This window comes from Pogoniulus pusillus, chromosome 38, assembly GCF_015220805.1.
Source record: "Pogoniulus pusillus isolate bPogPus1 chromosome 38, bPogPus1.pri, whole genome shotgun sequence".
Taxonomy (NCBI): domain Eukaryota; kingdom Metazoa; phylum Chordata; class Aves; order Piciformes; family Lybiidae; genus Pogoniulus; species Pogoniulus pusillus.
In genome coordinates, this window is record NC_087301.1 from 7,852,225 (window position 1) to 7,874,420 (window position 22,196).

Here is a 22,196-nt window from a genome sequence, read left to right on the forward strand (position 1 = left end):
TGTCTCATTCCATTGTGTCTTTGTTCCATCTGCTTTGCACAGGGAGCCATTAATTGGTGAGAGGTGGAGGGGATAGTGGAGGATGCATAGAATAGAATTAGTCAGGTTGGCAGAGAGCTCCAAGCTCCTGCAGCCCAACCTAGCCCCCAGCCCTGCCCAACCAACCAGACCATGGCACTAAGTGCCCCAGCCAGGCTTGGCTGCAACACCTCCAGCCACAGCCACTCCACCACCTCCCTGGGCAGCCCATTCCAGTGCCAATCACTCTCTCTGACAACAACTTCCTAACAACACCCAGCCTAGACCTGCCCTGGCACAGCTTCAGGTTGTGTCCCCTTCTTCCGGCCCTGTCTGCCTGGCAGCAGAGCCCAACCCCACCTGGCTACAGCCTCCCTGCAGGCAGCTGCAGGCAGCAATGAGCTCTGCCCTGAGCCTCCTCTGCTGCAGGCTGCACCCTCCCAGCTCCCTCAGCCTCTCCTCACAGGGCTGTGCTCCAGGCCCCTCCCCAGCCTTGCTGCCCTTCTCCAAACACCTTCCAGCACCTCAGCATCTCTCTGCAATGGAGGAGCCCAGACCTGGACACAGCACTGCAGGGGTGGCCTGAGCAGTGCTGAGCACAGGGGCACAAGAACCTCCCTCATCCTATAAATTCAATCATGGAGGACGCTGTGAAGCTACTTCTAAACCAGAACTTGACAGCTCAAACCCCAAGAAATCAGATGAAAAGAAACTTGAGCATCTTAGGTTTAAACTTCTGCTTCCAAGCTGAGATCAAAACCTTTCAGTGGCTCAGAGGTGCACTGCTGCTGTATCACAGTCTCACAGTATCATCAGGGTTGGACGAGACCTCACAGCTCATCCAGTCCAACCCTTTAGCACAGAGCTCAAGGCCAGACCATGGCACCAAGTGCCACGTCCAGTCCTGCCTGGAACAGCTCCAGGGACGGCGACTCCACCACCTCCCCGGGCAGCCCATTCCAGTGTCCAATGACTCTCTCAGGGAAGAACTTTCTCCTCACCTCCAGCCTAAATCTCCCCTGGCACAGCCTGAGGCTGTGTCCTCTCGTTCTGGTGCTGGCCACCTGAGAGAAGAGAGCAACCTCCTCCTGGCCACAACCTCCCCTCAGGTAGTTGCAGACAGCAATGAGGTCTGCCCTGAGCCTCCTCTTCTCCAGGCTAACCAATCCCAGCTCCCTCAGCCTCTCCTCGTAGGGCTGTGCTCAAGGCCTCTCCCCAGCCTCGTTGCCCTTCTCTGGACACGCTCAAGCATCTCAATGTCCCTCCTAAACTGGGGGGCCCAGAACTGAACACAGTACTCAAGGTGTGGTCTAACCAGTGCAGAGTACAGGGGCAGAATGACCTCCCTGCTCCTGCTGACCACACTGCTTCGAGGGAGAAAAACACAACACAGCCCTAAAGCAGCTCCTGACCAAGACCCAAGTGTGAGGCAGCTCCTGGATCACCTCCACCACAACACAAATGCTCCTCAGGTCTGCCTGCTGCCTGCCAGACCTTCAGCAAGGCTGTTGGCATCCCCTGGCTTTTATCCTTCCTCCCACAGGTGATGTCCCCTGGAGCACAGCCCCAGCCTCGTGGCAGGGCTTTTCTAAACCAGAGATTAAGGAGAGCTTCTCATGCAGCCTCACAGTACACCTCAGCAGCAGCCAAGTGGGGGTGGACAGGGATGTTGTACATCTCAGGAGCAGAAGATAAAGCTACAGCTTTGCCTCTTCCCACTCACTCCTGCTGCTGGCTGGCAGCAGCTAATGAGGGCTGCTCTGATCTTCAAAGCTGGGATCAAAGTGATGTCACAGCAACACACAAGGTCAGGGGCTGGAAGGGACCTCCAAAGCTTCAGTCAGTCCAACCCACCCCGTGCCAGAGCAGGATCTCCTAGAGTAGATCACACAGGAACACATCCAGGTGGGTTCTGGATGCCTCCAGAGTGAGAGACTCCACAACCCTCCTGGGCAGCAGATTTCTTTGGCTCATCCAAGGGAGGTTCTCCTCCCGCTCTGCTCTGCCCTCCTGAGACCCCATCTTGAGCACTGCCTTCAGTTTGGGGCTCCCCAGTTGCAGAGGGACAGGGATCTGCTGGAGTGGGTCCAAGGAGGGCTCTGAGGATGCTGAGGGGACAGGAGGGCATGGCTGATGAGGAGAGGCTGAGGGCCCTGGAAAAGAGAAGACTGAGAAGGGACTTGATAAATGTCTATAACTATCTGAGGGCTGCCAGGAGGCGGGGGACAGGCTCTGCTCACTGCTCCCTGGCACAGGACAAGCAGCAGTGGATGGAAGCTGCAGCACAGGAGGCTCCAGCTCAGCACAAGGGCAACTTCTTGCCTGGAAGGCTCCCAGAGCCTGGCACAGGCTGCCCAGAGAGGTTGTGGAATCTCCTTGTGTGGAGCCTTTCCAGGCCTGTCTGGATGTGTTCCTCTGTGATCTGTGCTAGATAGGATTGCCCTGCTCTGGCAGAGGGGTGGGCTGCATGATCTCCTTGGGTCCCTTCCAACCCCTCTGAGCTGTGATCCTGTGATCCTCTGATGTTTCACCCCTTTGCCATTCTGAAAACAACAACCTCACACCTTCAACCACCTCCAGCCAGTCTCTGCCCTCTGCTCTAACCATGAGGCAGCACTGTCCAGCTGGGAGTTAAAAACAGAGAGGGGCTGAAGAGCTGCAGCTGGTGGTGGGAAGGGTCAGACACCCCCAGTGCAAGAGCCACCTAAGCTCCTTTGTCCTGAGGACCTGCTTCAGGCCTGCCTCCACCTCAAGACATACTTAACTTTGTGGTTTTCAGTGGCCATGGGCACTTGGGGGCTTCCCCTTGGCAAAAGGTTGGGCATCCAAAGTTACTGCACTGATGGAAAACAGCTGAGATGAGGCTTGGAGTTTCCTTCCAGCTTATTAAGCCAACATGGCAAGCTCCAGCCTCTGTCTACCAGCTTCCAAAGCTCTCCTGCAGGTCCATGTGGCTTAGAGAGGCAAGGGAACAGGAATACATCCTCTGTGCTGCACCAATGGCTGAGCCAAAAGCACAGGCTCCAGCCCCAATCTATCAGCTTCCAAAGGAGCTCTCCTGCAGGTCCATGTGGCTTAATGGAGTAAGGAAACAGGAATACATCCTCTGTGCTGCACCAATGGCTGAGCCAAATGCACAGGCTCCAGCCCCAATCTATCAGCTTCCAAAGTTCCCCTGCAGGTCCATGTGGCTCAATGGAGTAAGGAAACAGGAATATATCCTCTGTGTTGCACCAATAACTGAGCCAAAAGCACAGGCTCCAGCCTCAATCTATCAGCTCCCAAAGTTCCCCTGCAGGTCCATGTGGCTCAATGGAGTAAGGAAACAGGAATACATCCTCTGTGCTGCACCAATGGCTGAGCCAAATGCACAGGCTCCAGCCTCAATCTATCAGCTTCCAAAGGAGCTCTCTTGCAGGTCCATGTGGCTTAGAGAGGCAAGAAAACAGGAACACATCCTCTCTGATGCACCAATGGCTGAGCCAATAGCACAGGCTCCAGCCTCACTCTATCAGCTTCCAAAGTTCCCCTGCAGGTCCATGAGGCTCAATGGAGTAAGGAAACAGGAACACATCCTCTGTGCTGCACCAATGGCTGAGCCAAATGCACAGGCTCCAGCCCCAACCTACCAGCTTCCAAAGAAGCTCTCCTGTGGCTTAGAGAGGCAAGGGAACAGGAACACATCCTCTGTGCTGCACCAATGGCTGAGCCAAAGGAACAAGCTCCAGCCTCAATCTATCAGCTCCCAAAGTTCCCCTGCAGGTCCATGTGGCTCAGAGAGGCAAGGGAACAGGAACACATCCTCTGTGTTGCACCAATGACTGAGCCAAAGGAACAAGCTCCAGCCTCAATCTATCAGCTTCCAAATTTCCCCTGCAGGTCCATGTGGCTTAATGGAGTAAGGAAACAGGAATACATCCTCTGTGCTGCACCAATGGCTGAGCCAAAGGAACAAGCTCCAGCCTCAATCTATCAGCTCCCAAAGTTCCCCTGCAGGTCCATGTGGCTTAATGGAATAAGGAAACAGGAACACATCCTCTGTGCTGTACCAATGGCTGAGCCAAATGCACAGGCTCCAGCCTCACTCTATCAGCTCCCAAAGTTCCCCTGCAGGTCCATGTGGCTCAATGGAGTAAGGAAACAGGAATATATCCTCTGTGTTGCACCAATAACTGAGCCAAAAGCACAGGCTCCAGCCTCAATCTATCAGCTCCCAAAGTTCCCCTGCAGGTCCATGTGGCTCAATGGAGTAAGGAAACAGGAATACATCCTCTGTGCTGCACCAATGGCTGAGCCAAATGCACAGGCTCCAGCCTCAATCTATCAGCTTCCAAAGGAGCTCTCTTGCAGGTCCATGTGGCTTAATGGAGTAAGGAAACAGGAATACATCCTATCTGTGCTGCACCAATGGCTGAGCCAAAAGCACAGGCTCCAGCCTCAATCTACCAGCTTCCAAAGTTCCCCTGCAGGTCCATGTGGCTCAGAGAGGCAAGGGAACAGGAACACATCCTCTGTGTTGCACCAATAACTGAGCCAAAAGCACAAGCTCCAGCCTCAGACTACCAGCTCCCAAAGTTCTTCTGCTTAGTGAAGCAAGTTAGCAGGAAAATCACCTCTCTACTGGACCAGTGATGTCCATGAAGGGCAGGACAATGCCAGGCACCAGCAAGCTCAGAAAAGACAATTTTTTGAATGAATGGAGCTTGGTCAGACCCTCAGTGCCTGTAAGCACTCAAGAGTGCAACGAGTCCACGTTCCCTACTGCTCTACTCCGACAAAGAGAAAAGGAGGGGGCAAAAGGCCCCCCAAAAATTAAAGCAAAGCACCCAAAAAAAACAAAGAGGCACAAAATGCCACCTGTATAGCCTGGAGCAGGGCGGGACAGCCTGAAAAAGCAACACGAACCAAATCCTGTCCCTGCCCACCACTGCAAGCACACAAACAGAGGGAGGGATGCAAAGCAGCAGTGTGCATGCTCGCAGCCCTTGGGGGAGCACATGGGCGCCCCGACAGCTCCTGCTGCTGCCGCAGCGCCCCTGACTCATCCCCGCTGCATCCCACTCCGAGCCCCTCCTGCCTCCTCTGCCTGCACCCAGATGCTCTCAGGGGAACCACTGCCCCTGTGCGGGTGGGGGATGGGGGGGAATAGCAGGCGGAAAGGGCAGAGGAGGAGGAGGAGGGGTGAGGGGAATGAAAGCTGGGGGGAGGGGGGGAGGGGTAAAAAAGAACCCCAACACAAACGCATTCGCTCGTGGGTTGCGGGGAACAATCGCAAAGGCTGAGGAGGGGTGGAGAGAGCGCACGCATGGGGGGAGGACAGGAGGGGACAGAGAGGAAGCAGCCAGAGGAAGGGGAAAGGAGGGGAGGGGGGAAGGAAAAAGCAAGGAAGCATCTCTGCAACGTGCTCGGGCTCGGCAGCGGCCTCGGGAGGAGCGGGGAAAGGTCGGAGCCGACGATGCCGGAGGTGTTTGGCGGCAGAAGGAGCCTATGAGGCCACGCTGCCTGCCTGCCTGCCTGCCTGCCTGCCCGCCAGGCCCCCAGACAGCGAGCGGCGGCGGCAGCCAACATGGACTCCAGCTTCAATCCGCCCCCGGCGCAGGGCTCGGCCGGGCCAGCGGCTCCGCGCCCGCGGGGCTCCGGTGCCGCCCGGGCTGGGCACGGCCGCTCGGGGGCCGCGGGGAGCGGGCGGGGAGCGGGCAGAAGGAAGAGGAGAGGTGCACTAACCTGGTAGCCATTAGGCAGCGGAGTGCAGCGCGGCGGCCGGCAGCTCATTCATTCATGCACTGCCGAGTGCCGGGGGGAGAGCGAGGGTGGGCAGCGGCGAGCTGGGAGGGTACTCACCTCCTGCACCATCGCAGAGCCCTTCCCGGCGGGGGGCGAGAGGCGGCGGGCAGCGCCTGGGCTTGCTCAGGGACACCCAGAGCCCCTTCGCTCCGCTCCCCCGCACGCCGCCGAGGCTGCTGCCATGGCTCAGCCGCTCGCCTCCCTCCCCCCACCGCCAGCCCCACGCTTTGCGGCCGCGCCGGTGGGTGGGTGGGTGGGTGGGTGCGCTGCGCCCCGGCACACGCAGCCCGGCACACGCAGCCCCGCACACGCAGCCCCGCACACGCGTGCGCGCACGGACGCCGCTTTACATAATGCAACCCCCTCCGTGCCTCCGCCAGCCGCCGGGGGAGGGGGAGCTCCTGCTCCCGGCCCGCCTGCCGCTTGGCCGGGGGGGGTCGCAAAGTTTGGCGTAGCCGACAGGTTGGAGGGGAAAGAAAATCGCATCCATCCACTCACCCACGCGTCCATTCGTGCATCTGTCCACTCACCCATGCATCCATCCATGCATGCATCCATCCACACATGCATCCATCCATCCACACATCCATGCATCCATCCATGCATCCATGCATTTGTGCATCCATCCATGCGCCCGTCCATCCATGCATCCATGCACCCATCCATCCATCCATCCATCCATGCACCCATCCATGAATCCATTCATGCATCCATACATTTGTGCATCCATACATGCACCCATCCATCCACACATCCATAAATCCATTCATACTTCTATGCATCCATCCCTGAATCCATTCATGCATCCATGCACCCATCCATGCATCCATGCACCCATCCATGCACCCATCCATCCATGCACCCATCCATGAATCCATTCATGCATCCATACATTTGTGCATCCATACATGCACCCATCCATCCACACATCCATAAATCCATTCATACTTCTATGCATCCATCCCTGAATCCATTCATGCATCCATGCACCCATCCATGCATCCATGCACCCATCCATGCACCCATCCATCCATGCACCCATCCATGAATCCATTCATGCATCCATGCACCCATCCATCCATCCACCCATCTGTGCATCCATGCACCCATCCATCCATCTATCCATGCATTCATCCTACCATCCATGAATCCATTCATGCATCTATGCATCCATCCATGCACCCATCCGTGCATCTGTCCACCCACTCATGCACCCATCCATGCATCCATCCATCCACCCATCCATCCATGCACCCATCCATCCATCCATCCATCCATCCATCCATCCCCCCCTCTATGCATCCACCCACCCACCCAGCTGTTGTGCCCCACAGGAGGATGATGACAGCACTGGCAGCCCTGCCACACAGGGAAAGGCTCAGAGGCCTGGCATTGCTCAGCCTTGAGAAGAGAAGGCTTAGGGAAACGTTATCACCATGGAGCAGGACATCAAGGGTGGCTCTCAGGAGGATGGAGACAAGGAGTGCCAGAGAAAGAACACAAGAGCTGATGGGGACAAGTTACTGCTGGGGAGATTCCCACTGGACTCCAGAAGATTTTCCCTGTGAGAACAGTCAGACATTGGAATCACCTCCCAAGGGGGCAGTGGATTCCACTCCATTGGAGAGCTTTAAGACTCAGCTTAACTCCACTATCACCTTCAAAGGTTGGACCAAATGATCCTACCTGGCATCCTGGGACTCTGTGATTCTAAGACCACTGATAGGCATGGGAGAAAGTGTGGGAAGCAGTTAGCATGGCAGGACTGGCAGAGCCAAGGAAACTAAACCCTAATTAACTGCTAAAGTGGATTAGCTAAACTGAATTAAAGACTCTGAGGACACATTCATTCAGAATGGAGCTGACCTCGACTCCAATTCAGCTTACCTCACCTAGGAAGCTAATTTGGTTTCATTTCACATGCCCATCCATGTGGAAACAGCCCTGGGACTCTTGAAGCAAAGTTTACAGCTCTGTGGCTGCCTCAGGAGCTGAGGGCTCTATGGGGGACACAAAACACCACTGCAGCCCTGCTCGTGGATGTCTTTGTGCCACTACATCAAGGGAGGTTCTCCTGCCCCTCTGCTCTGCCCTGGTCAGGCCACCTCTGGAGCAGTGTGTCCAGTTCTGGGCTCCCCAATTCAGGAGGGACAGGGAACTGCTGGAGAGAGCCCAGCAGAGGGTAGGAGGATGCTGAAGGGACTGAAAGATCTGTGTGAGGAGCAGAGGCTGAGAGCCCTGGGGCTGGTTAGCCTGGAGAAGAGAAGGGAAGGCTGAGAGGAGGTTTTATGAATGTTGAAGCTCTCTGAGGGGTGGGGAGCAAGCAGCAGGGGCCAGGTTCTTGTCAGTGCTGTCCTGGACACAAACTGTAACCCAGGAGGTTCCACTTCAACAGGAGGAGAAACTCCTTTGGTGTGAGGGTGCAGGAGGCCTGGAGCAGGCTGCCCAGAGAGGTTGTGGAGTCTCCTGCTCTGGAGACCTTCAGGATCCTTCTGGATGTGTTCCTGTGTGCCCTGCCCTGGGTGATCCTGCTCTGGCAGGGGGAGGTTGGACTCAAGAATCTTCAGAGGTCCCTTCCAACCCCTCCCATGCTGTGATTCTAAGATTCTCTGAGAAAGGAGAAAGGTTTTGACTCCTCTGCAGGGCTCTCACAGTGGAATATAAACTGCAAAGGCTGAAAGGTGTTAAAAAACAGACAAGAAAACCACAGACAAGCAGGTTGCACTTCTCCCTGCAGGACATCAAATCAGACCTTGTCTCTCTGAAGAAATGGTACAGACCTGATCTAGAACAGCTCCCTGCACTGACAGCCTTGCTGGGAAGCACAGCTGTGCACATCTGGAACTACTCTGGGTTATTTTAGGGCTTTCAATCATAGAATCATAGACTGGTTTGGGATGGAAGGGACCTTAAAGCTCAGCCAGCTCCTAGCCCCTGCCATGGGCAGGGACACCTCCCACTAGAAGAGATCTCTCAAGGCCTCATCCAAAGTGGTGCTGAACACCTCCAGGGAGGTTGTGGAGCCCAGAAGCACAGAATGGGATCTTTGCCCAAGGAGAAACTGGAGCAGTGATGCTCACATTGCCGTTGAGAAGCAGCAAACACTTCTCTGCTGCCTGGCTGTGAGCTCTGGGGGAGTGCTTGGGCTGGGCAAGCTCTGAAGTCTCTCCCAACCTCAGCAGCCCTCTGGCTGTGTGAAATGGTTACAAAGGTTGGACCTGGTGAGTTTACAAAGGTAGTGAAAGGGCACACAACACCCAGACTTGCTGGGGAAGGACTACTCACAAGGTGGTAATGACAGGAGGAGGTGGAATGGGTTTAAACTGGCAGAGGGAGTGAGGGTGGTGAGACACTGGCACAGGTTGAGTGGTGAGACACTGGCACAGGTTGAGTGGTGAGACACTGGCACAGGTTGAGAGTGGTGAGACACTGGCATAGGTTGAGGGTGGTGAGACACTGGCACAGGTTGGAGGTAGGGAGACACTGGCACAGGTTGGGGGTGGTGAGACACTGGCACAGGTTGAGGGTGGGGAGACACTGGCACAGGTTGAGGGTAGGGAGACACTGGCACAGGTTGGGGGTGGTGAGGCACTGGCACAGGTTGAGGGTAGGGAGACACTGGCACAGGTTGGGGGTGGTGAGGCACTGGCACAGGTTGAGGATGGGGAGACACTGGCACAGGTTGAGGGTAGGGAGACACTGGCACAGGTTGAGGGTGGTGAGACACTGGCACAGGTTGAGGGTAGGGAGACACTGGCACAGGTTGAGGGTGGGGAGACACTGGCACAGGTTGGGGGTGGTGAGACACTGGCACAGGTTGAGGGTAGGGAGACACTGGCACAGGTTGAGGGTGGGGAGACACTGGCACAGGTTGGGGGTGGTGAGACACTGGCACAGGTTGAGGGTGGGGAGACACTGGCACAGGTTGAGGGTAGGGAGACACTGGCACAGGTTGAGGGTGGGGAGACACTGGCACAGGTTGAGGGTAGGGAGACACTGGCACAGGTTTGCCAGGGAGGTGTTCAGGACCAGGTTGGATGAGGCCTTGAGCAACCTGTTCTAGTGGGAGGTGTCCCTGCCTATGGCATTGGATGATCTTTGAGGTCCTTTCCAACCTAAACCACTCCATGGTGGCTCTGTGATTCCCAGTGCCTGTGCCCAGTGCCACAGCCCCTCCATATCCAAGGAGGGCTGCTGCCTACTGAAGGGCTGCCTCTAGCCCTGTGAAGAGGGCAGCTCAGACTGGCAAGGGCTCAGGTGAAAGCTGGCAGCAGGCAAATGCTGACTAGACAGGAGAGAGGCACTTTTAGAAGCAAACAAAGCTCAGCACTGTAACTAACTCAGGGCCAGATTGTCCATCTGTGGCAGGCAGCTCCTGTGCAGGGCTTTTGTCTTTTCCTAGCTCCTGCTCTGCCACTCAAACCAGAAACAGCTCAGGCAAGTCTTGGACACTGCACTCAGAGAATGGTTTGGGTTGGAAGGCACTTTCGAGATCATCTAATTCCAACCCCCCCTGCCATGGGCACTCCACTGCCTCCCTGGGCAGCCTGTTCCAATCCCTCACCACTCTTGCAGCAGAGGAATTGTTCCTCATGTCCAATCTAAACCTCTCCTGCTGCAGCTGGAGGCCAATCCCTGCCATAGAATCACACAATCACAGAACCAGGCAGGTTGGCAGAGAGCTCCAAGCTCCTGCAGCCCAACCTAGCCCCCAGCCCTGCCCAACCAACCAGACCATGGCACTAAGTGCCCCAGCCAGGCTTGGCTGCAACACCTCCAGCCACAGCCACTCCACCACCTCCCTGGGCAGCCCATTCCAGTGCCAATCACTCTCTCTGCCAACAGCTTCCTCCTCACATCCAGCCTGAACCTGCCCTGGCACAGCTTCAGGCCGTGTCCCCTTCTTCTGGCCCTGGCTGCCTGGCAGCAGAGCCCAACCCCACCTGGCTACAGCCTCCCTGCAGGCAGCTGCAGACAGCAATGAGCTCTGCCCTGAGCCTCCTCTGCTGCAGGCTGCACCCCCCCCAGCTCCCTCAGCCTCTCCTCACAGGGCTGTGCTTTCATTCTATCACCTGTTAGCAGTGAGAAGAGACCAACACCAGCCTCAGCCTCACTCCAACCTCCTTGCAGGAAGCTGTAGAGAGCAATGAGGTCTCCCCTCAGCCTCCTTTCCTCCAGACTAAACCTGGAGGTGTTCAGGACCAGGGTGGGTGAGGCCTTGAGCTACCTGTTCTAGTGGGAGGTGTCCCTGCCTAGGGTGGGGGATTGGAACTGGATGAGCTTTGCAGGTCCCTTCCGACCTAAACCAGTCTATGACTCTGTGATTGTGTCACTGACTCTGACTCTCTGACTGTGACTCTGTGATTCTGTGTGACTGTGACTCTGTGACTGTGACTGTGACTCTGACTCTGTGACTGTGACTGTGACTCTCTGACTGTGACTCTGTGACTGTGATTCTGTGACTCTGTGACTCTCTGACTCTGTGACTGTGACTCTCTGACTGTGACTCTCTGACTGTGATTCTGTGACTGTGACTCTCTGACTCTCTGACTCTGTGACTGTGACTCTCTGACTGTGATTCTGTGACTCTCTGACTCTGTGACTGTGACTCTCTGACTGTGATTCTGTGACTCTCTGACTCTGTGACTGTGATTCTGTGAGTGTGACTTTGTGACTGTGACTCTGTGACTCTGTGATTCTGTGACTCTGACTCTGTGATTCTGTGTCTGTAACTTTGTGACTGTGACTGTGACTCTGATTCTGTGACTGTCTTTGTGGCTGTGACTCTGAGAATGATTCTGTGACTCTGTGACTGTGATTCTGGACCTGTGACTCTGTGGCTGTGACTCTGTGACTCTGATTCTGTGACTGTGACTCTGTGACTGTGACTTTGTGACTATGATTCTGACTGATTCTGACTCTGACTGTGATTTCTGTGACTGTGACTCTCTGACTGTGACTCTCTGACTGTGACTCTCTGACTGTGACTCTCTGACTGTGACTCTCTGACTGATTCTATGACTGTGACTCTCTGACTGTGACTCTCTGACTGTGATTCTATGACTGTGACTCTCTGACTGTGACTCTCTGACTGTGATTCTATGACTGTGACTCTCTGACTGTGACTCTCTGACTGTGATTCTATGACTGTGACTCTCTGACTGTGACTCTCTGACTCTGTGATTGTGACTCTGACTCTGTGATTTCTGTGACTGTGACTCTGACTCTCTGACTCTGATTTCTGTGACTCTGACTCTGTGATGTCTGTGACTGTCTCTGTGGCTGTGACTCTGAGACTGATTCTGTGACTCTGTGACTCTATGATTCTGTGATTCTGTAGCTATGATTCTGTGATTCTCTGACTCTCTAAACACCCCCAGCTCCCTCAGCCTCCACACCTGCTCTCCAAACCCCTCACCAGCTTCTTTGCTTCCAAAACCACTGGAAGAGCAATGATAAAAAGCCAAGACTAGGGGAAAGAAAACAAAAAAAGACCTCCCAAGCTCATTTGGGGGCAGCCTGCTAAAGGCAAAGCTGTGTGGGTTGGTAAAAAAAATGATCCTGCAACACCTTCTGTGGTTTAGACACTTGATCAGATCAGCAAAAGTCAACCCAGAACCTTCAGAGGGAGAAGTACTCCTGCAGCATGCCTGGGTCTTGGCAGTGCCATTCTTGTCACTGAGGCCAGCTTGATAACAATGCACTGAGAAGAAGCTCTTCAGGGTCTTTAAGGAAGCTCTTCTGCCTCTAAAGCTACCAGTTCCTTCTTGTCCAGGAGCTGCAGAGCACAGCTGATGCCAGCTGGGTTTGCTCCCAGCCCTTGCCCTGCTAATGGTGCTTAAGGACCCAAGGCAAGCACTGGGGCATGACTGCCTGCCTGCAGGGCAGCTTGGCTGCTGCCACAGTCACACAGCACAGCTCTGCCAGGCCCTGCAGAAGGACATGCAGCACTCCCAGCCCCAGTGCAGAGCCTGGGGCAGGCTGCAGACAGCCTGGGCTGTGCCTGGGCTGCAGAGGGGCAGGGCTGGGGGCTGCTCTGCACCAGGGCCCAGGCATAACACAAGCACGGTCATGCATATTGCATCTCCCAGGTGGAAGGGGAGGAAGCTCTGGGCAAGTAATTAAAGCCTGAGGAGGAGGAGGACAATAGATACACACAGGAGAGGACAGTGCCTACAGAGCAACGAGTGGGGCTGAGGCTAACCCAGCAGCCAGCCAGAGCAATCTTACCCTCCCTGTAAGCCACACCAGGGATGTGGTCCCTGGCAGCCCAGAGCCAGCTGTGTGCTGGCTGCAAGCAGGGCAGGGAGAGCAGCAGCACAGGGAGGGGATTCTGCCCCTCGAATCTGCTCTGCTCAGCCCTCACCTGCAGCACTGCCTCCAGTGCTGGTACCCCCAGTACAAGGACATGGAACTGGTGGAGAGGGTTCAGAAGAGGCCACAAAGATGCTCAGAGGGCTGAGAAGCTCCCCTGTGAGGACAGGCTGGGAGAGTAGGGGCTGGTCAGTCTGGAGAGGAGAAAGCTCCAGGGAGAGACCTCAGAGCAGCCTTGAAGTGCCTGAAGTGGCTCCAGGAGAGCTGGGGAGGGACTTTGGAGAAGGCCTGGGAGTGCCAGGAGGAGGGAGAATAGCTTTGAGCTGGGAGAGGGAGAGTGGAGATGAGGGTGAGGGTGGGGAGAGACTGGCACAGGGTGCCCAGGGAGGTTGTGTAGCATAGAAGCACTGAACATCTGCAGGGAGGTTGTGGAGCACAGAAGCACAGAATGGGATCTTTGATCCCATTCTGTGCTTCTGTGCTCCACAACCTCCCTGCAGGTGTTCAAGACCAGGTTGTTTGAGCCCTTGAGCAACCTGTGCTGGTGGAAGGTGTCTTTGCCCATGGCAGGGGGGATTGGAACTGGCTGAGCTTTGAGGTCTCTTCCAACCCAACCCATTCTGTGATTGTGTGATAAACAAGCAGCAGCCTTTCAAAGGTGATCTGGGAGCTACAAGCAGCTGGATCTGACAGTACCAAAGGTTTCTCATTTCCCCTTCCCCAACGATTCTCTGCCCTCTTTCACTAGGATCCATTTCAGACAATGAAACCTTTGAGGCAGTTACTCTCCAACATCTCTAAGCTTCATAGAATCACAGAATCAGGCAGGGCTGGAAGGGAGCACAAGGAGCAGGCAGTGCCAACCCCTGCCATGCCCAGGGACACCCTACCCTAGAGCAGGCTGCACACAGCCTCAGCCAGCCTGGCCTCAAACACCTCCAGCCATGGGGCCTCAACCACCTCCCTGGGCAACCCCTGCCAGCCTCTCACCACTCTCCTGCTCAACAACTTCCTCCTCACCTCCAGCCTCACTCTCCCCACCTCCACCTTTGCTCCATTCCCCCCACTCCTGACACTCCCTCACACCCTCAAAAGTCCCTCCCCAGCTTTTTTGGAGCCCCCTTCAGACCCTGCAAGGCCACGAGAAGGTCCCCTGGGAGCCTCCTCTGCTCCAGCCTGCACAGCCCCAACTCTTTCAGGCTGTGCTCACAGCAGAGCTGCTGCAGCCTCTCAGCATCCTCCTGGCCCTGCTCTGGACACTCTCCAGCATCTCCACAGCCCTCTTGTCCCAGGGGCTCCAGAGCTGGGTGCAGGACTCCAGGTGGGCTCTCAGCAGAGCAGAGCAGAGGGGCAGAATCCCCTCCCTGGCCCTGCTGGCCACACTGCTGCTGCTGCAGCCCAGGCTCTGCTTGGCTTTCTGGGCTGCAAGTGCACACTGCTGGCTCCTGCTGAGCTTCTCCTCCAGCAGCACCCCCAAGTCCCTCTCCTCAGGGCTGTTCTCCAGCCACTCAACTGAGTCCTGAACGGGAGCAGGAGACACTTCACATTCTCACAGCACTTTTGGCCTCCTCTCCCAGAAGACATTAGCAGACAGGTGGAGATAGCATATCCTCAGGGAAAACTCCATGTAGTGCTGCAACCTCAAGATCTGCAAGTAGGATTAGCATGAGAGGGTGACTGCTGCACCTGGATGGTAATTAATGCTTTGCATGCTTAATTTTACTGTGCTCATCCCACTGCTGGAGCACAGAAGCTGCTTTTCTCCTGGAGACCTTCTTAAGAACCAGAACTGCATGGAGAGACTGAGAGCTGAGCACAAATAAGGTTCAGCAAGGCCAAGTGCAGAGTCCTGCACCTGGGGAGGGAGAATAAACTGCAGCAGTCCAGACTTGGAGGTGCCTGCTGGAGAGCAGCCCCAAGGAGAGGGAGCTGGGAGTGCTGGGGGAGAGCATCCCTGGGGCAGCAATGTGCCCTGGGGGCCAAGAGGCCAAGGGGGTCCTGGGGGGCACTCAGCAGAGTGTGTCCAGCAGAGCCAGAGAGGTTCTCCTGCCCCTCTGCTCTGCCCTGCTGAGACCTCATCTTGAGCACTGCCTTCAGTCTGGGGCTCCCCAGCTGCAGAGGGACAGGAACTGCTGGAGAGGGTCCAAGGGAGGGCTGTGAGGATGAGGAGGGGACTGGAGCAGTGCCTGGGGAGGAGAGGCTGAGGGCCCTGGGGCTGCTCAGTCTGGAGAAGAGAAGCCTGAGAGGGGATTGAATCAATGTCTGTGACTCTCTGAGGGCTGGGGGTCAGCAGGGGGGGACAGGCTCTGCTCACTGCTCCCTGGCACAGGACAAGCAGCAGTGGATGGAAGCTGCAGCACAGGAGGCTCCAGCTCAGCACAAGGGCAACTTCTTGCCTGGAAGGCTCCCAGAGCCTGGCACAGGCTGCCCAGAGAGGCTGTGGAGTCTCCTTGTGTGGAGCCTTTGCAGGCCTGTCTGGATGTGTTCTGTGTGCCCTGAGCTGCATTGGATGGTGCTGCTCTGGCAGGGCTTGGACTGGATGAGCTCTTTGGGTCCCTTCCAACTCCTGACATCCTGGGATCCTGAGGAAATGGATTCCTCTTTAACATGATGTATTTTGAGATTCCTTATTTCAGGAGGCTCTCAGCAGCCACAGCTCCTTGCAGCCCTGCCTGCTGTTGCAGGGCCCTGGGGCTGCTTAGTGTGGAGAGGAGAAGCCTGAGAGGGGATTGAATCAATGTCTGTAACTCTCTGAGGGCTGGGGGTCAGCAGGGGGGGACAGGCTCTGCAAAGTCCTGCACCTGGGGAGGGATAATAAACTTGCAGCAGTAGAGGCTGGGAGGTGACTGCTGGAGAGCAGCCCTGTGGAGAGGGACCTGGCAGTGCTGGGGGATAAGAAGCTCTCCATGGACTCTGCACAGCACTGTACAGGGTGGGATTTCTGCCTGGGCCATGTCCTGTTTGCTGAGACCATGCAACATCCTTCAGAGCCCACAGCAGTGTCAGGAGCCCTTCCCAAACTCTTCCTCACCCCTTGCAGGAACTGAGCTCCCAAACCAAAGCAAGCAAAATGCTTCTTCAGAGGGCCCCGACCTGCCAATGGCATTTTCATGGAGCAGGACACAGTGGCTGCTGAAAGCAGAGGGATTCCTCGAGTGGAGGGGGCTGGAGGAGGCAGGCAATCATGTGCTCAAAGGCATGGGGAGGAAGAGGGGGAGGAGGAGGAGGAGGAGGAGAACAAGGAGAGCGAACAAAGTGTCAACATCTTAACTGGGACACACAAAGAGGCAGTTCTGTGTAAGAACTTAATCCAGGATTAACAAGAGGTCAGCTACCTCTGCAAGGAGGCTGCACTAAAAGGAGCTAATTAGCTCTGCTTAATTGCACAGAAGAAACCACACAGGATTAAAGACCTGCAGGAGCAGCAGATCCCCCCTCACCTAGGGGGCAAGAGCCCTACCTGAGGTCTTCAACAGCACCCCCAAAGAACCAGCAGGTGGAAAGCCAAAAGCAGGGAAGGTGAAATGGTGTTAGGGGAGGAGGTTCAGCACCAACAAGTGAGGTGCTGGAGTGAGAGCTGGAGCCTGCATCACACAGCACAAACAGATTCAGCGTGGTCATAGAGTCACAGAACCAGGCAGGTTGGAAGCGAGCTCCAAGCTCCTGCAGCCCAACCTAGCCCCCAGCCCTGCCCAAGCAACTGGAATCATAGAATCAGGCAGGGTTGGAAGGGAGCACAAGGAGCAGGCAGCTCCAAGCCCCTGCCATGCCCAGGGACACCCTACCCTAGAGCAGGCTGCACACAGCCTCAGCCAGCCTGGCCTCAAACCCCTCCAGCCATGGGGCCTCAACCCCCTCCCTGGGCAACCCATTCCAGCCTCTCACCACTCTCCTGCTCAACAACTTCCTCCTTACCAGACCATGGCACTAAGTGCCCCAGCCAGGCTTGGCTGCAACCCCTCCAGCCACAGCCACTCCACCACCTCCCTGGGCAGCCCATTCCAGTGCCAATCACTCTCTCTGCCAGCAACTTCCTAACAACATCCAGCCTAGACCTGCCCTGGCACAGCTTCAGCCTCTGTCCCCTTCTTCTGTCCCTGGCTGCCTGGCAGCAGAGCCCAACCCCACCTGGCTACAGCCTCCCTGCAGGCAGCTGCAGGCAGCAATCAGCTCTGCCCTGAGCCTCCTCTGCTGCAGGCTGCACCCCCCCAGCTCCCTCAGCCTCTCCTCACAGGGCTGTGCTCCAGGCCCCTCCCCAGCCTTGCTGCCCTTCTCCCAACACCTTCCAGCACCTCAGCAGCTCTCTGCAATGGAGGAGCCCAGAACTGGACACAGCACTGCAGGGGTGGCCTGAGCAGTGCTGAGCACAGGGGCACAAGAACCTCCCTTGTCCTGCTGCCCACACTGCTCCTGAGCCAGCCCAGGATGCCATTGGCTCTGCTGCCCACCTGGGCACTGCTGCCTCCTCTGCAGCTCCTCTCTCCCACCACCCCCAGGGCCCTCTCTGCCTGGCTGCTCTCAGCCACTCTGGCCCCAGCCTGTAGCAGAGAGGCCAGAACCTTTCTAGACAGTTTCCTTAACCACCCCCACCCCCATGACATGTGGAACCTCTGTGCCACCTCCCCCTGCCACAAGCAGTGTTTTCCACTTTGCCATTCAGTGCAGAATTGCCTCTCTCCAACTCCACATCACCTCTGGACAGAAGGAAGGGCAGCACCTGGGGAACCACTCACAGGACATTACAGACTGGGAGGGGTTGGAAGTGACCTCTGGAGATCCCCCAGCCCAACCCCCTGCCAGAGCAGGAGCAGCCAGGGCAGGGCACACAGGAAGACATCCACGTGGGGCTTGAATGTCTCCACAGAAGGACACTCCACAACCTCTGCTCCAGGGCTCCAGCACCTTCACACTAAAGAAGCTTCTCCCCATATTGAGTTGGGTTCCAGTTTGTGTCCACTGCCCCTTGTGCTGTCACAGGACACCACTGACAAGAGCCTGGCCCCTGCTGCTTGCCCCCCACTCTTCAGATACTTATAAGCATGACTAAAATCTCCTCTCAGGCTCCCCTTCTCCAGTCCATTTTGCCCTCTCAAGACCAACAGGCTCACATCCCAGCAGGAGCAGCACTGCATCCTGGTCAGGCTGAGTGGAAAGCACATGGATCATGGATCACAGGTCCATGCTGACCTGGCAACCTGGGATGATGCAGTGGAAAAGGTTGGCTGAGCAAACCTCCCACAAGGAAACTTAGATGCCCTTAAGCTCCCTGCCAGCTTCCACTTGATGCTAAATCCTCTGTGTCACAGAATGGTTTGGGGCTGGGAGAGACCTTAAAGACCATCCAGTTCCACATCCCCTGCCACAGAGAGACCTCCCAGCAGCACAGGTTGCTCAAGGGCTCATCCAACCTGGCCTTGAACAATTCCAGGGAGGTTGTGGAGCACAGAAGCACAGAATGGGATCTTTGATCCTATTCTGTGCTTCTGTGCTCCACAACCTCCCTGGAGGTGTTCAGTGATCCTGGGCAACCTGTGCCAGTCTCTCCCCACCCTCCCTCTCAAGACTTTCTTCCTCATCTCCACTCTCCATCTCCCCTTTCCAAGGTAGGTAGAGATGAAACCATTCCATGCTCTGTTCCAGTGGTGCATATTTGCTCCCCCCTCCCCACCCCAAGAAGCAGCTGCACTGCACTGACAGATCATGGACAGCCAGCAGTTGGGGCACATCAGTAAACCTGGCAGATGCCTCTGAGATCCAGCAGCAAGAAACTCCTCTCCTCTGTGTCTTTGGTTTAGAGCCTTGTGCTGAGGGTTGGGCACCTTGAAGGGAGAGCCCACTCACTATGAGGGGCTTACAGGGCAAGACTTCAAAGGCTCAACACAAGGAGGACATGGAACTGCTGGAGGAGGTCCAGAGGAGGACACAAAGATGAACAGAGAGGGCTGAAGAACCTCCCCTGTGGGGACAGGCTGGGAGAGTTGAGGATGTTCAGCCTAGAGAAGAGAAAGCTCCAGGGAGACCTCAGAGCAGCCTTGCAGTACCTGAAGGGGCTGCAGGAGAGCTGGGGAGGGACTTTGGACAAGGGCTGGGAGTGGCAGGAGGAGGGAGAATGGCTTTGAGCTGGGAGAGGGGAGAGGGAGAGTGGAGAGGAGGGAGAGATTGTTGAGAGTGAGGGTGGGGAGAGACTGGCACAGGTTGCCCAGGGAGGTTGTGGACCACAGTGAGGGTGGAGACAGGCACAGGTTGAGGGTGAGGAGACACTGGCACAGGTTGAGGGTGAGGAGACACTGGCAGAGGTTTGTCCAGGGAGGTTGTGCAGCACAACCTCCCTGGAGGTGTTTAAGGCCAGGCTGGATGAGTCCTTGAGCAACCTGAGCTGATGGGAAGTGCCTTTGTGGCATCAGATTTGGAACTGGATGATCTTTAAGGTCCTTTCCAACCCATTCTGTTATTCTGTGAGAGGCTGCAGTGATTCCCAAGCCCTGCTGCAACCACGGGAGCCACCTTGCTGCATCCCAGCTGTGCCCACACCAAGCAAGGATGAGGAGAGAAGCAAAGCAGGGGAAGACTGCCACAGGCACAAAGGAGAACACCCACAGAAACAGAGGCTCAGGCACTACTTACAGGTGCCTGTGGAGCCATTAGAGCACTGCTTCCATGATCTCTGCACCCTTCTCTCACCCCTGCAGCACAGAGCTCAATGTTGTGCCCTTGTCACACACTGAGAAGGTAGCCAGGCAGGACCAGCAGCAGCTGAACTTCACCTCAAACCCCAGCGCAAACACATCGCATTCTTCGGATGCCACTGGGAGCAGGAGGAAGCCACATCCCCCTCCTGGGCAGGAACTGGGCAGCAGTCCCCCTGCAGGCTGCTGCTCTGCAAGCTCAGCAGAGAGCTGCCTGACATCTGCCTCAAGCTCCCGCAGCTGCCTGCGGGGAGAGCCAAATGCTCCTGGGCTGCTCTGTGCCAGGGGCTGGGCTCCAGCTGCACTCCTGGTACAGGCATGTCCCGTTCCTGCCATCCCCTTCATCACCACCACCACCACCACTTCACTGCACTGGGCCGGGAGGGCTCAGCCCCGGGAGCAGATCTATGAAGAGGCAAAGGGCACTCAAAGGGCCCAGGGGCACTCTGAGCAGTGCTGCTGCAGCGGCAGCTGCCACATCACACGGGGACAGCTGTGCCAGCTCTGCCTTCCTCCAGACTGCTCCAGGCTGCTCATCCCACCCCAAGTCAGCCTCCAGGATGCTTATCCCACCCCAAGTCAGCCTCCTCCAGATTGCTTATCCCAACCAAAATCAGCCTCATCCAGGCTGTTTATCCTACCCCAAATCAGCCTCCTCCAGGATGCTCATCCTGACCAAAATCAGTCTCCTCCAGGCTGCTTATCCCACCCCAAGTCAGCCTCCTCCAGGCTGCTTATCCCACCCCAAGTCAGCCTCCTTCAGGCTGCTTATCCCAACCAAAATCAGCCTCCTCCAGGCTGCTTATCCCATCCAAAATCAGTCTTCTCCAGGCTGCTTATCCCAACCAAAATCAGCCTCATCCAGGCTGATTATCCCACCCCAAGTCAGCCTCCTCCAGGATGCTTATCCTGACCAAAATCAGCCTCCTCCAGGCTGCTTATCCCACCCCAAATCTGCCTGCTCCAGGCTGCTTATCCTACCCCAAGTCAGCCTCCTCCAGGCTGCTTATCCCATCCAAAATCAGTCTCCTCCAGGCTGCTTATCCCACCCCAAATCAGCCTCCTCCAGGCTGCTTATCCCACCCCAAGTCAGCCTCCTCCAGGCTGCTTATCCCACCCCAAATCAGTCTCCTCCAAGCACTACCCCTCCAGGCAGCCCTCGGGCTCCCTGAGCCGTCTGCACTCCGCAGTCCCATTCGCACACTGCCCTCAGCCCTGCTCTCTCCCTCGGGGACTTTCTCAGCCTCGGCTGCCCCTTCGGTGCCAGGTTCCTGTGCCAGGTTCCTGTGCCCTTCTGCTGGGCTCCCCCAGCGACTCCCTAACCGCAGCGAGCAGCTCCTCAGCCCTGCTCCCACCCAGGCAGAGCATCGCTCCCTGAAGTCCTGCTCAGCCTCTCCCCCCGCGCCCCCATCCCTTCCACCCCTTAGCTCCCTCTTCCCGAGGAGCCTCCAGGCCTCCCTGCACGCACAGACACAAAGGGACCTGCACAGGGAGGAGTCCTCCTGCCCTGCCACCGGCAGAGCGCAGCGACCGCATCGCAGGGCACCTCCCGGCTCCGAACCCACCCTGCCAGCTGCAGGCGGCACCGATCCTGCTGGCGGAGAGAGCCTGAAACCATTCCAGGCTCTCACTGCTCCGCTGCCCTGCTGCATTCTATGCCCTCAGAAGTAGCTGACAGAAAAGATTCCCTGCTCTGATAACTGCTTGGCATGGCTGAAACAAAGCTCTCTTTGCAGCCTGCTGCCCAGCTCTGGCATCCGAGCTGCCTGCTGGAAAGAAAAGCTCCCCCTGTGCCTTTAAGCATGCCCCGCAGCCCACACCAGCAGAGCTCGGTTAACCCTGCCTGCTCCCCACTCCGCTTACTGATGGCAGCTGCCAGGTGCTGGGGACCCCTAATTGCTCTCTGCAGCTCCCTGAAAGGAGCTGAGGTGGGAGTTGGGCTCTGCTCCCTAGGATCAGGGGAGAGAAGGAGAGGGAATGCCCCGAAATTGTGCCAGGGGAGGGTCAGGTTGGATGTTAGGAACAATTCCTGTGCTGCCAGAGTGGTCAGGGACTGGCACAGGCTGCCCAGGGAGGTGCTGGAGTGCCCATCCCTGGAGGTGTTGAAGAAACCTGTGGCCATGGCAGTTTGGGCCATGGCTTAGTGGCCACGGTGGGGTTGGGTTGCTGCTTGGACTGGGTGACCTGAAAGGTCTTGTCCAACCAAACCAATTCTCTGGTTCTGTGATTCTGTGTCAGGAGTTCTCCTTCTCTCTCCTGCTACATCTGCTCCAGGTTGCTGCATGGCTTAGTGGCCATGGTGGGGTTGGGTTGCTGCTTGGACCTGAAAGGTCTTTTCCAACCAAACCAATTCTCTGTTTCTGTGATTCTGTGTCAGGAGTTCTTCTCCTTCTC

General features: G+C 56.6%; 1 protein-coding gene across 5 annotated transcripts in view; it reads right to left on the bottom strand.

Annotated features, from left to right (window-relative positions):
- The window catches only part of GRAMD1B (GRAM domain containing 1B), a 196,641-nt gene that overhangs the window by 84,656 nt on the left and 89,789 nt on the right, over positions 1 to 22,196 (bottom strand). Inside the window, exon 1 of one of the 5 annotated variants that reach the window (XM_064173235.1) lies at positions 5,860 to 6,006. The exons of 3 other annotated variants lie outside the window; for them this stretch is intronic. Coding sequence is in view for 1 of the 2 variants with exons in the window: in XM_064173234.1 (XP_064029304.1) it covers positions 5,743 to 5,753 (11 nt within the window). In the remaining variant the exon portion in view is untranslated. Of the gene's footprint in view, positions 1 to 5,742; positions 6,007 to 22,196 lie in introns of those variants that run through there. One more of the 5 variants, XM_064173234.1, reaches the window with a different exon arrangement.